We start from the raw sequence: 14,743 nt of genomic DNA on the forward strand, positions 1-14,743 counted from the left end.
AGCTATCAAAAGTGGAGGAAAGACAAAGAAATAAGATATGATTATGGCTTACAAATATAAGCAAAAAGAAGAAAAGTACATGTAGAAGAGTTGTGCCAACCAGAAAACCCAACATCAAGAAGACTCAGCAGGAAACTGAACAAGGCAAGAGACAAGGTTATGCAGAAATATAGTTTTCTAAATAGAATAATAGCTCAGTAGAATGTAGACTGGTGTATAAAAACAGTTTACATCAATAAAAACCAGGTAATAGGTGTTTTGAGCTGTGAAGCAACCTTCCTCCAGTGGCTGGTGATTCAAATTTTTGGATGCATCGCAGACCTGATCATACGGAGCCCACTTGCACACACTATGCCAAGTGTCGTGCCGCCACGATGGTTGTGGCAAGTGACATGTTGCTATAAATGACGTGTTTTCATTATGTGGAACATTATCTGTATTCTGATCACACTTGAGTTCACAAGAGTTTTTCCTTCTAAATGTAATAATATATTTCAGCATTCAATGATAAACTGTTGAAAATTGCGAGCATAAGTAAAACATGTTATAAAGATTTTTTAACATCTTTACATTTCAGCTTGTCGTAATATAAATTTCCTTTTTGTTTTGTCAAGTTTTTATCAGGCTTCTTGATTCTACAGTCACAGGTGAGTGATGGTGTCAAGCAAAACTGGTTATCCCATATATGAAGTGAGTTATGGCATATAATTTGCACATTTTGCACATTCAATAAGTTGAAATATGCTAAATCATATGGCATAAAGTAAGAAAGATTCACTGTCAAAAGTTACCTACTAGGAGGTGTTTCCAAGACTGAAATTGCAGTTTTTATATGTGATGGACACCAAAAGGTGCTCCTGGCCAAATCATCATTGTACCCTCCAGAGGCCAGGTGGAGTGGTAGGTTGTAGAAATGTGTGGTAACAAAATTAGAACCCCTTCACTCCACTCAGGGAAAAAAGATTATGATTTTGTTAAAAAGTAAATAAATGAAGGGACATAGGAGGTTTGAATACTAATAAATAGATACACACTGTGGATAAATACAGACCACATCCATGTAATGAATATACTCTTCATTACCAATGTTTTCAGCCTCTATAAAAGCCTGGATAAAAGTCTCCATCAGTTATTTCTGATCTTTGCCACTCTAACAAAGGTTTTTGTCTTCTCTTTTCATTTAGCTTTCTCTTTTTAATATTATAGCTATTTCTAAGCTTTCATTCTGTTAATTTGTGGTATAATGGTACTCGTATATGTATACCACATGCATTTTTTGAGCCAAATTTTGATAAAAATTTATGCATATTTCTTTCAGTTAACCAAGAACCTGACTTCTGATGCTTTTGCCAAGAACATTCGAAGTCAGATCACTGACAATCAAACCTTTCAAGATCCAGAACATTATGGTGCTGTGACAGCCATCAAGGAAGACCATGGAACTGCTCATTTCTCCCTCTTGGCCCCTGATGGTGATGCAGTGTCTGTCACCAGCACCATCAATTTATAGTAAGTTGTTTTTAGTAATATATTTCTAACAAAGTTAATGTAAGTTAGTTCTTCATAAGTTCTTATGTTTTTACACTTCAGCACTCAGGAGATTTTTCTGTGATGATTTTATTTTAGTCTTGATTAAAACTACTGAAAAAGAGCAATGACAAGCTTTGTGATACACAAGTTTAGGCAGTACTCGTATTATGAATTCACCACATATCTTTTGTTATGTTTTATTGTGTTATAATTTTTCGGAGTTGCACAATCATTGCAGAGTCCAACAGTACCAACAAAAATGGTCTGCATTATTTTTCACTCATGCATATTATTGACATGATTATGTAAGGAAATGGAAGAAAAGTATATGTGAGTGAAGTTGAAGGTGCTAATGGGAGAAAAAGGAAGAGATAGTGCTTAACAAACAAGAAGAGAATGTCTTCATAGGAAGAAATAGAGGCTCTTCTGCTCTGGCCATCCCCATGGGGTATGTTTTCGGAGGGAGTGAGTTTTCAGAGATAGATAGATATGTACATATCTTGAGCAAGAGGTGAGATGTGACAAAGAATATAGACAATGCTGAGTCCAGCATGAGCAACAGTGAAATTATAGATGAGCAAAGGAAGATGGCAGCCACTCATGTGAGTAATAGCAAACACTAAGGGAGTACAGCCAATCATGTGAGTAATAGCAAATTCTACATAGGCACCATATGAACAACTTCCTTGAATCAAATATAGATTTCTTGATTGTGGAAGGTTCAGACTTCCATTGTGGCAGCTATATTGTGTCCTGGTTTATTGAGTACCATAAAATGAGTGAATGTGGTATCAAAGGTGCCCATATGTAAAGTGATATAATTTATTCATTGGAATCTTGAAATCTGACTATTATTTTATGATTTTCCCTACATTATTTTTTATTCATCTTATCAACACTGTTATGTAGGGAAATGCTAGTTATATCAAAAAGCATCTAAAGAGGAAAAAGAATTTAAGTATTTTCATACACACGGAGAAATTAGAAATATGATAAAGTTTTCTTTTTCTTTACCTTTACCACAGTTTTGGTGCTGGGATACGATCAAAGCAGACTGGCATTGTCCTCAATGATGAGATGGATGACTTCTCAGCTCCAAACATAACTAATTATTTTGGTTTGCCACCATCACCAGCCAACTTCATCAGGCCAGGTAAGACCTTGTCTATAACAGGGGTTGTCTGATGTGGGGATGGGACTGATGTAAATAATGTGACTTTTCTGAGAAGAATCTGGGGTATAGCTGCACCATCTGGCAACACTAACACTGTTTTCTAGCTATATTTGTGATATTTGTTGAGTTATGACCTGAATTATTACCTATACTCTGTTAACTTTTTCATTTTGCATCATGGTATCCACATACTACTAGTGATTTCTCTGCTGTGAAAAACTTGGTAAAATTTTAAAGAAATTGCTCTACTTAGCAGCTTACACTTACAGTTGTCCTATGAAGTAGTGTGTAGGCTACTAGAGCAATTCTTTGAGCCTTGGTACTCAGAAGAGAAAGGAGGTGTGTACAGCATCTCATCCACTCTCTCCCCCTCCACTACTTTCCATGCTGATGATATATCACAATCATTCTGAGAGCTCAAAAATGCCTAAATTATGAATACAAAAGAGTTTATTTTCTCATGCAAGAGATGTGTCATTGAAAAAATTGGGCAAAAAAAATAACTGATTTAATATCAAACACAGTGTCTCTTACCAGATGTCACACCTGTTTTTTTTTTTTTTTTTTTATTATTATTATCATTTATTTTCTTGTGAGAGGGCCACTTACCAAGGGCAGCAAAAATATTAGGAAAAAGTTCCCCTAAAGATTGCCAGGCAGGAGAAATCAAATAACAGAAGATACTGCATTTGGTTGCTTATAAGATGTGCCTTTTTGCAAAAAAAAAGTCAGAAAATGAGCCTGTCTTATAAGGCCAAGGTTCAGCTTTGGGGCAGTGGCTAGTAAGTCTATGGCAACGTCCTGTCTCAGAGTGCCTGTCAAGTGATGTTGGAGACCATGGAGCACCATCATTGGCCCTTAAATCGAACCCCAAATAACCTCACACATGTAAACAAAGTGATGATGACTTCTGCACCACAAAAACAACTTTTTTTTGCAAGGTAACAATGTATAATAGGTTGTACTTACTGGTAGGTAATTCACATAAAATAACACCAATCAGAAAGAAATTAAGTGATGATGCTTACATTGTATGTACCAAAATAAACTCATGGTCAGTTACACACCAAACCTGCACAAGATTCACTGTGTTCCTTAGTATGATGCCATTATTCCTTGAGGTAAGACATAAATAGGACAAATTTATCTTCATGGATTTGAATTTGATTAAAAAACTAAAATCTTACTAAATTTCATGATGAATGGAACAAATTTATTTTCACACTTTGTCTTAGAAATGTACTAAATATTTCAAACAAAAATACATTGTAGAGAATAAGGTAAATCTATTTTCACACATCCTTATGCTTTGAAAATGTAGTAAAATATTAGAACTAGAATTACACATAGAATGATGATAAAAAATGAGTAGCTGGCTGCAACAAGGGACCAAGCACCAACCACTGTGAAATGGAGTTAATAATGTATTCTTTTCTATAATTTCTCCTATATCTTCGAAATAACATTGATTTGATCATATCTCTATTGTGCATGCAGCTAACGTCCATTAATCTTAGTAGTGTATACCTCATCACCTATGCTATTGCCATCACTATCTCTTTTGGTAAATATCAGATGTTTGAAGAGGCAGCTGTTGATAAAGATGGTTAATTTTAATGCAGAACATTAGTGTACACTATTGTTACTAAAAAAATAGTGTTATACACATGAAAGTTTCCATAAGTGACAAAAAAAAAAATCATTATGGGGGGCATGTAAGTTTTCTCTATCAACACATGCCACACCAGCCACCTCAAACTGTCACATGGCATTGCTAATGCCATTATCCATATGTATTGTATCAAGTTATTATATGAAGCTGAGTTATTGAGGTACAATTATTACTTAACTATTGCTGAGAGAGAGAGAGAGAGAGAGAGAGAGAGAGAGAGAGAGAGAGAGAGAGAGAGAGAGAGAGAGAGAGAGAGAGAGAGAGAGAGAGCAACACAACAGTGTGTTACCATGGTGATAGTGCACTTAATTTCTCTCTCTCTCTCTCTCTCTCTCTCTCTCTCTCTCTCTCTCTCTCTCTCTCTCTCTCTCTCTCTCTCTCTCTCTCTCTCTCTCTCTCTCTCTCTCTCTCTCTCTCTCTCTCTCTCTCATGTGATCTTGAAAAGGGAAGGCAAATCACTTGTGAATCTTAAAGAGTAGAAGATGAAAATGTTGAGGATAAACAACAACAGATCCTCATGTATCAGAGTGATTTTTGCACCATTGTTCTAGTTGATTGATTCACCACTGCTCTGATTGAGGCTGCTCACCATTTGTATTAGAGATCACTGGTTGCTTGACTTACTAGATGTTGCTGGAGATGAAGATGGCAGGATAGATGGTGGTGGCTCATTGATTTTTCAATGAATTTTTGATAGTGTGGAGATTGTGGGTAGTGGTCTAGATTATGGTTGATTGTGAAACTAAAGGCAACATAAAGATTAATAAGATCTCTTCTTGATTTAATGATGGACAGAGATGTACACACATGATACTGAAACACAAATTATGATGGACGTGACAATACTTGATTCTCTCTCTCTCTGAAGATGACTCTGTCTCTGATCTTACTGGGACTCTCTCTGATCTGAACTGTCTCTGATCTCTCTCTCTGAACTCTCTCCAAACTTTCTGATGGACTGGCTTTAGCTGCCCATGCAGGCTTTATTTATGTGAAAGAAGTGGATCAGAATTCAGAATCTAAGATGAAGAAATGACCAATGAGCTGTCTCTAAATGGGGTGAAGGGACCAATGGTAGGGTTCATTATTCTGGCCAATGACCAGGGAGGATGACAGGAAGGCAATGCAGGTGTTTTCCCTAAGGACTGGCAGGGATGTAGGGAAGGGTTGGTATTCCCTTGAAAGGGTGATAGGAAGGTGAAAAGGTTAAAAATAGACCGGCCTCATGAGGACAGTGCACAGGGAATGAAATATATGAATGATGAATATATATAATAATAATTGTTATGACTGGTGCAACTGATATACTCACTGTAATCTGTCTCATTGCTCTGGGATGGTACACAGTGAGAGAGAAAGAGAGAGAGAGAGAGAGAGAGAGAGAGAGAGAGAGAGAGAGAGAGAGAGAGAGAGAGAGAGAGAGAGAGAGAGAGAGAGAGAGAGAGAGAGAGAGAGAGAGAGAGAGAGATGAAGGGGAAATGGTATAAATTATCATACATCTGGCAGTGTCGTCCATCCCTCCAATAGAGAGTGGCACCAAGACGGCACAACTGAGCTAGCAGGAAGCACTAAAATTATTGTCATGGAGTATTTTACTTTAGAGTCTGAGTCTGTTCTTAATGAAATACTAAGAGATGCTGCATGTCATAGATTCTTTTTGCTCAGAGGTTTACTGGGCCATGTGAAAATTTCAAAATCTGAAAATGTTTCCTGCTTAACACACTGTATTATTCCTTATTTTATAATTCTTTAATTATTCAACATAATGAAATCAGAAGTATATCACATAAAAGCCAAGAAAATGTAGCCTGTAACAAGATATAACACACAGTTGCATATACTCTAAATAGGACAACCAAAGCACTCACTGTGGTTACCTTTAAATACAATTTACTCATTGATTGTTGCAATCAGCACTTACATGGTGTACAAACTTTACTACCATGAGTGTGGATGTGTTTTAACTATGAATGACCAAAATGATGGCCAAAATGGAAAATATGGTGGCAGAAAACAAGGAAATGGCAGCACAGCAGTCAGAGAACATTAAGGCAGCCATGATTGGAGAAATGGAAACTATGAAGACATGAGTGAAGGCAAACATGAATGAGGTGTGCACCTGTGTGAAGGAAGAAGTCAAGGAGGAGAAGATTGAAGGGGCACAGGCTGTGTGGCAGCACTGACATGAGACTGTGGCAAGGAACATGCAGGAGTGCTTTACCAAAGTGGCAACACTGGAAAGCACAGTAGCAGTGTTGGCACCAAGCATGGAAAACTTGCCAAAACTCACCCATGTGGTACCATGTGATGCCCCTCATGTGATGCCCCTCAGTTCTTCCTGTCAAGACCTGCTTCTCTCCTAGCATGAAGGGACCACATGGGCAGTGGAGCAGGTATGCAGTCCCCTCCTGTGACCACTCGGATCTCCAACACCGACTCCCAGCCTTGCAGACCACTGTGACTGGCAGCCAAGACTCCTCCCAGTGCCAAGAATCACCTTGTTGGGGAAGAAACTTGCAGAATACAGCGGCAAGGTGTCCTGGAATGCCTACCAGGAACAGTTTGAGGCAGCAGCATCCAGACAAGGATGGTCAGACACTGAGAAAGCATATCAGCTGGTGACTGGCCTGAAGGGAGCGGTGGTGGAGGTACTGGAGTGCTTAACTTCTGCACAGCTGCAGTCATATCCCAGCATGGTGGGGACTCTACATTGGCGGTTTGGACATCGGCAACAGCCTGAGGTGTACCACACCCAGCTGAAGACCAGGCAATGGAGGAAGGACAAACCTCTGCCCTTGTTGGGACGGGATATGGAGGTGCTGATGAGAGGGACTTAGCTGATGATGGCAGAGAACAACGTTGATATGTTGATGAAGGACTGCTTTGTAGATGCCCCATGCGACCGTCAGCTGCAGGTCCATGTAAAGCAGGCAGCACCAAGGAATGTACAGGAAGCCTTGGTGCGCGCCGCAGAATTTGAGGCATTCTCAACCACTGCCACCACCGCTCCCAGCCCCTTCCACTCACACCCTACCACTGACTTGTCAGGCTACCCCCATTATGTGAGAGTGAGGTGAGTGCAGGCTGGCCACTCCTCACCCCCCAGCCGAGCAAGCGAGGAAGCCCTGGTGGCTTTAAAGGAGCCAGCTTTAACTGTGGGCAAGTGGGGCACAAAAGGCACCAGTGCAGGCACTATTCCCACTCTGTGGAAGATCACCACCATCCTGCTTTCAAGCCATGCTGCTGGGCTTGTAGAGAAAGTGGACATGTCACTAAGGAGTGTCAGCAGCTGAAGCCAGTGGTGACGGAAAACATAGCACAGCTGAGGTTGTGGGCAGCCATTAAACTGAGAGCCCAGTTGCCCTGAAGCCTGTAAGGTTCCAGCAGGCAGTGGTGTCTGTGGCCATAACAGTGGGAGGAACCATCAACAATGTCTAGTGGACATAGTAGTGGACACAGGTGCAGAGAAAACTTTTGTTTGCAAGGATCTGTTACCAGCTTGTGGTGTTGGCATTACAGAATAGCAACTTTGTGGAGTCACTAGGGACTAGCAGTGCAGGACAGCAACTTTGTAGAGTCACTGAGGACTGTGCCCTTGGGAGGGCCATTGTGGGTGAATCTAACGGTGGGCATGGTGGCTGAGCGTCTGTCTGTGTACGTAGCTGCAATGCAAGATTCATGCCTGTTGGGGTTGGACTACCTGAACTGTGTGGGGGCAGGTTTGGACCTTCACAGTGGAAGGATATCAGTGATGGGTCATGAGGTGCCCTTGAATCCTATGGGAAGGGTAGAGGAGCTCAAAGGCTGTAAGTCATCTGCAGCCACAGTCCGGTCGCTCACACAAGATGAACCAATGACAGAAGGGAGTGGACGGGCCTGATCCTCTCAATCCCATAAGAATGTGTGTGTGTTGTCACTGCAACCACAGAAGTGTGCAACACCACCACCACTACTGTAGCCACTGCTGCCACAACCTGAACATGAACCTGACGCACAGAAGAGGGCCAAGGAGGAATCTAAACATAAGAAAAAGGGCTTGTCTGAGTATCTGGAGGACTTAGTGGAAAGAAGCACAAAACAGCTGATGGCTGACCAGGCAGAGAAAGTGAGGAAGTTGCATGCCCAGTATGCTGATGTGTTTAGCAGCAGAGACTTGAATTTGGGATGCACTTTGCTGATACAGCATCACACCTCACCGAGTTCCTCTAGCGAAACAGGAAATGCAGCAGGCAGTGTAAGAGATGGAAGCAGCAGGAGTGGTAGAGCACTCAAATAGTTTGTGGTGCTCACCTGTATTACTAGTGATGAAGAAAGAGGGAAACGAGATTCTGCATGGATTACTAAGCCCTGAATGCCATCACTGTCACTGATGCTTACCCACTATCACAAATCAGTGACACTCTAGATACACTCAGTGGAGTTCAGTGGTTCTCAACACTGCATTAAAAGTCAGGATACCACCAGGTTGAGATGGCACCAGCAGATAAGGAGAAAACAGCTTTCTCCTTTGGTCAGGGACTGTGGCATTTCATCATTATTCCATTTGGGTTGTGTAATGCCCCCAGATGTTTTGAGCAGCTGATGGAACATGTGTTAGAAGGCATGCAGTGGAAGGCATCACTCATGTATCTTGATGATGTGTTAGTGTTTGGAAACACCTTTGAGGAGGAGCTGGCACAGCTGACCAAGGTGTTCCATCGTTTGAGGGCTGCAGGCCTAAAAATCAGCCTGAAGAAATGCACATTATTCAAGATTGAGGTGCTGTTTCTTGGGCACGTAGTCAGCAGACAGGCAGTAGACTGACCCACTCAAAGTAACAGCAGTGGAGGACTGGCCAGTACCCCAGAATGTCTTGGAGCTGTGGAGTTTCCTGGACCTGTGTATGTACTACAGGTACTTTGTGTCAGGATTTGCCACCATTGCTGCTCCTCTACACAACCTGACCAGGAAGGGAGTGCAGTATGTGTGGGACAAAGGCTGCCAGTGAGCTTTTACTGCGCTAAAGCAAGTCCTGGTACAGGCGCCAGTGTTGCCATATCCTGACCCAGAACTCCCATATATTCTTAATGTAAGCCAGGAGGGTGTGGGAGCCATCCTGTCTCAGGTTTGAGATGGCAAGGAGTATGTGATGGCATATTACAGCGCAAAGTTTAGCAAGCCCAAGAGAAACTATTGTGTGACACACAAGGAGTTGGCTGCTGTTATGAAAAGACTTGCCCATTTCCACCACTACTTGTGTGGCTCATGCTTCACTATCTGTAAAGACCAAGCTACTCTATGATGGCTGAAGACACTGAAGAAGCCTGAAGGACAGCTGGCTAGGTGGATTGGGAAGCTTGAACAATATAATTACGTGATGGAGCACCACCATGGCCACATTCACAATAAGGCTGACAGCCTGAGTTGTCATCCTTGTGCACCAGAGTGCACTCATTGCTCATTGCCATGAGCTGGAGGTGAAGTGCAGGAAGCTCACAGTGGCACCACCCAAGGAAGCTTTGCCCTCTGAGAGCCCTGCTACTGAGTGTTCAGTCGATCACTGGGAAGCACTGAGTCTGTGGGGAGGAGTACTACAGCAGCACTGGGTACATATGGAGACAGGTGAGGCACACTGGCTGGTCATGGTTCCTGCATCTCAGCGAGGGGAGCTGATTAGAGAAATGCATGAAGAAAAAATGAGTGGCCGCATAAGAGTGAAACGCACCCTGGAGAAGCTGCTACAACGTGTCTTCTGGGTGAGCCTGTGGCAAGATGTGCAGGAATGGTGTAAGACATGCTGAGTGTGTGCAGTGAAGAAAGGACATGCACGCAAGACCCTTGGTTTTCTGCAGCTACATCACACTGGAGTACTGATGGAACGCATGGCAATCAACATTGCTGGCCCCTTTCCATGCACAGAGAGAGATAATAAATATCTCCGTGTGGTCATGAATTATAAGTGGCCGGAGATGTGCATGCTTCCCAACCCAGAGGCAGATAGTGGCCCAGTTCCTAGTGGAGCAAGTTTTCACAGTTTGGTGTCCCTGTTGAATTTCACTCGGAACAGGGAAGGGAGTTTGAGTCTTGAGTCTTCTGTGAGTCTTGCCATCTCCTTGGCATTCATAAGAATCGTTCTGTGAGTCTTGCCATCTCCTTGGCATTCATAAGAATCATTCTGTGAGTGCTACCATCTCCTTGGCATTCATGAGACCTTTGCAGCTTCAAAGTGACAGAATGGTGGAGCCGTTTAATTCCACCATCGTCCACTACTGTCTAAGTACTGCAGCGAAGATCAGCATGACTGGGATGTGCAAATTCCATACATGCTGATGTCCTATTGCTCTGCTGAGCACGAGGTTACAGGATATTTGCCAGCAAGACTGATGTTTGGCAGAGAGATTTGCCTTCCCATGGACCTTGCCACCAGCCAGCTGCCAGGAACAGGCTTGCCAGACATCCACACTGACTTTGTCAGAGCTGCAGCAACGATTAGAGGAGATGTGTCATCGGGTGAGCTGGCACCTCATCACAGTGGGCTAGGTCATGTGAAGACAGTACCAGGGGAAAACCAGGAATATGGAATACAGCCCTGGTGACCTGGTGTGGCTCCACAACCCCCAACATAAACCTGGTTGGTCACCGAAATTGCAGCCCAGCTGGGAAGGCCCATATAAGGTGGTGCAAGCAGTATTAGCTGTAACTTATTGCCTTGACATGCCTGAGAGAAAAAGAGTGGGCAAGATAGTTCATGTGGACTGTTTGTGGTGACACCCAGGTGATGAAGTGTATGTGTTTTTTTTTTTTTTTTTTTTTTTTTTTTTTATGTAGGAAGGATACTGGCCAAGGGCAACAAAAATCTAATAAAAAAAAAATGCCCACTGAAATGCCAGTCCCTTAAAAGGGTCAAAGCAGTGGTCAAAAATTGGTGGATAAGTGTCTTGAAACCTCCCTCTTGAAGGAATTCAAGTCATAGGAAGGTGGAAATACAGAAGCAGGCAAGGAGTTCCAGAGTTTACCAGAGAAAGGGATGAATGATTGAGAATACTGGTTAACTCTTGCGTTAGAGAGGTGGACAGAATAGGAGTGAGAGAGAGAAGAAAGTCTTGTGCAGCGAGGCCGCGGAAGGAGGGGAGGCATGCAGTTAGCAAGATCAGAAGAGCAGTTAGCATGAAAATAGCGGTAGAAGACAGCTAGAGATGCAACATTGCGGCGGTGAGAGAGAAGCTGAAGACAGTCAGTTAGAGGAGAGGAGTTGATGAGACGAAAAGCTTTTGATTCCACCCTGTCTAGAACAGCAGTATGAGTGGAACCCCCCCAGACATGTGAAGCATACTCCATACATGGACGGATAAGGCCCTTGTACAGAGTTAGCAGCTGGGGGGGTGAGAAAAACTGGCGGAGACGTCTCAGAACACCTAACTTCATAGAAGCTGTTTTAGCTAGAGATGAGATGTGAAGTTTCCAGTTCAGATTATAAGTAAAGGACAGACCGAGGATGTTCAGTGTAGAAGAGGGGGACAGTTGAGTGTCATTGAAGAAGAGGGGATAGTTGTCTGGAAGATTGTGTCAAGTTGATAGATGGAGGAATTGAGTTTTTGAGGCATTGAACAATACCAAGTTTGCTCTGCCCCAATCAGAAATTTTAGAAAGATCAGAAGTCAGGCGTTCTGTGGCTTCCATGCGTGATATGTTTACCTCCTGAAGGGTTGGACGTCTATGAAAAGACGTGGAAAAGTGCAGGGTGGTATCATCAGCATAGGAGTGGATAGGACAAGAAGTTTGGTTTAGAAGATCATTAATGAATAATAAGAAGAGAGTGGGTGACAGGACAGAACCCTGAGGAACACCACTGTTAATAGATTTAGGAGAAGAACAGTGACCGTCTACCACAGCAGCAATAGAACGGTCAGAAAGGAAACTTGAGATGAAGTTACAGAGAGAAGGATAGAAACCGTAGGAGGGTAGTTTGGAAATCAAAGCTTTGTGCCAGACTCTATCAAAGGCTTTTGATATGTCCAAGGCAACAGCAAAAGTTTCACCAAAGTCTCTAAAAGAGGATGACCAAGACTCAGTAAGGAAAGCTAGAAGATCACCAGTAGAGCGGCCTTGACGGAACCCATACTGGCGATCAGATAGAAGGTTGTGAAGTGATAGATGTTTAAGAATCTTCCTGTTGAGGATAGATTCAAAAACTTTAGATAAGCAGGAAATTAAAGCAATAGGACGGTAGTTTGAGGGATTAGAGCGGTCACCCTTTTTAGGAACAGGTTGAATGTAGGCAAACTTCCAGCAAGAAGGAAAGGTAGATGTTGACAGACAGAGCTGAAAGAGTTTGACTAGGCAAGGTGCAAGCACGGAGGCACAGTTTCGGAGAACAATAGGAGGGACCCCATCAGGTCCATAAGCCTTCCGAGGGTTTAGGCCAGCGAGGGCATGGAAAACATCATTACGAAGAATTTTAATACGAGGCATGAAGTAGTCAGAGGGTGGAGGAGAGGGAGGAACAAGCCCAGAATCGTCCAAGGTAGAGTTTTTAGCAAAGGTTTGAGCAAAGAGTTCAGCTTTAGAAATAGATGTGATAGCAGTGGTGCCATCTGGTTGAAGTAGAGGAGGGAAAGAAGAAGAAGCAAAGTTATTGGAGATATTTTTGGCTAGATGCCAGAAATCACGAGGGGAGTTAGATCTTGAAAGGTTTTGACATTTTCTGTTAATGAAGGAGTTTTTGGCTAGTTGAAGAACAGACTTGGCATGGTTCCGGGCAGAAATATAAAGTGCATGAGATTCTGGTGAAGGAAGGCTTAAGTACCTTTTGTGGGCCACCTCTCTATCATGTATAGCACGAGAACAAGCTGTGTTAAACCAAGGTTTAGAAGGTTTAGGACGAGAAAAAGAGTGAGGAATATACGCCTCCATGCCAGACACTATCACCTCTGTTATGCGCTCAGCACACAAAGACGGGTCTCTGACACGGAAGCAGTAGTCATTCCAAGGAAAATCAGCAAAATACCGCCTCAGGTCCCCCCAACTAGCAGAGGCAAAACGCCAGAGGCACCTTCGCTTAGGGGGATCCTGAGGAGGGATTGGAGTGATAGGACAAGATAAAGATATGAGATTGTGATCGGAGGAGCCCAACGGAGAAGAAAGGGTGACAGCATAAGCAGAAGGATTAGAGGTCAGGAAAAGGTCAAGAATGTTGGGCGTATCTCCAAGACGGTCAGGAATACGAGTAGGGTGTTGCACCAATTGCTCTAGGTCATGGAGGATAGCAAAGTTGTAGGCTAGTTCACCAGGATGGTCAGTGAAGGGAGAGGAAAGCCAAAGCTGGTGGTGAACATTGAAGTCTCCAAGAATGGAGATCTCTACAAAAGGGAAGAGGGTCAGAATGTGCTCCACTTTGGAAGTTAAGTAGTCAAAGAATTTCTTATAGTCAGAGGAGTTAGGAGAGAGGTATACAGCACAGATAAATTTAGTATGAGAATGACTCTGTAGTCGTAGCCAGATGGTGGAAAACTCGGAAGATTCAAGAGCGTGGGCACGAGAGCAGGTTAAGTCATTGCGCACATAAACGCAGCATCCAGCTTTGGATCGAAAATGAGGATAGAGAAAGTAGGAGGGAACAGAAAAGGGGCTACTGTCAGTTGCCTCAGACACCTGAGTTTCAGTGAGGAAAAGAAGATGAGGTTTAGAAGAGGAGAGGTGGTGTTCTACAGATTGAAAATTAGATCTTAGACCGCGAATGTTGCAGAAGTTAATGAAGAAAAAGTTGAGGGGGGTGTCAAGACACTTAGGGTCGTCGAAAGAAAGGCAGTCCGACCTGGGGACATTTATGGTCCCCTCCCCAGATGGGGACTCCGAGGCTGGTGTAGGAGTCGCCATGATTTTAAAATTTTTTGAGTGAAGGGTGTGTGTGTTATTAGGTGCTTGTAGTTTTGTGTGGAGGAAGAGAGTTGTCTTTAGAGGGCAGGCTGTGACTACCCCCTTGTGTTGTGAGACACAAAGGGAAACGTTCAGTGAGGTCACAGCTGGGTTTAATGATAAGTTCACAGCACCCCCTGAACAGTGCTTTAGACCTCACTGGGAGTAATTATCGTTTCGGCAGGTGTCTACTGCCTCCTGATGACAGTGATACTGATAGTGACAGAGACAGTAAATGCAATAGTGATGCTGGTACTAATAGTGGTAATGATGCTGATACTGATACAGATAGTGAAAGTAAAACTGTAGAAATAGGTTTGGCTGCATGGGGCTGCCATAGTGATAACAATAGCGATGCAAGTGAAAATGAAGACATAGAAAGAAATGAAGAAAATGTAGTCAGGCCCAGATGTCAACTGAAGCCATCTCGTTGGCAGATAAATTATGTCATAAAAATATAACTGCCTTTCGTA

General features: G+C 42.9%; 1 protein-coding gene across 31 annotated transcripts in view; it reads left to right on the forward strand.

Moving 5' to 3' along the window:
* LOC135111521 (scoloptoxin SSD14-like) overlaps positions 1-14,743 on the forward strand; it is a 439,479-nt gene that overhangs the window by 313,224 nt on the left and 111,512 nt on the right. For all 31 annotated transcript variants that reach the window (XR_010273760.1, XM_064024900.1, XM_064024905.1 and 28 more), the window contains 2 exons: positions 1,319-1,509; positions 2,556-2,683. Coding sequence is in view for 30 of the 31 variants with exons in the window: in XM_064024900.1 (XP_063880970.1) it covers positions 1,319-1,509; positions 2,556-2,683 (319 nt within the window). In the remaining variant the exon portion in view is untranslated. The remainder of the gene's footprint in view (positions 1-1,318; positions 1,510-2,555; positions 2,684-14,743) is intronic.

The sequence above is a fragment of the Scylla paramamosain genome, chromosome 22 (assembly GCF_035594125.1).
Source record: "Scylla paramamosain isolate STU-SP2022 chromosome 22, ASM3559412v1, whole genome shotgun sequence".
In the NCBI taxonomy this organism is placed as follows: Eukaryota; Metazoa; Arthropoda; class Malacostraca; order Decapoda; family Portunidae; genus Scylla; species Scylla paramamosain.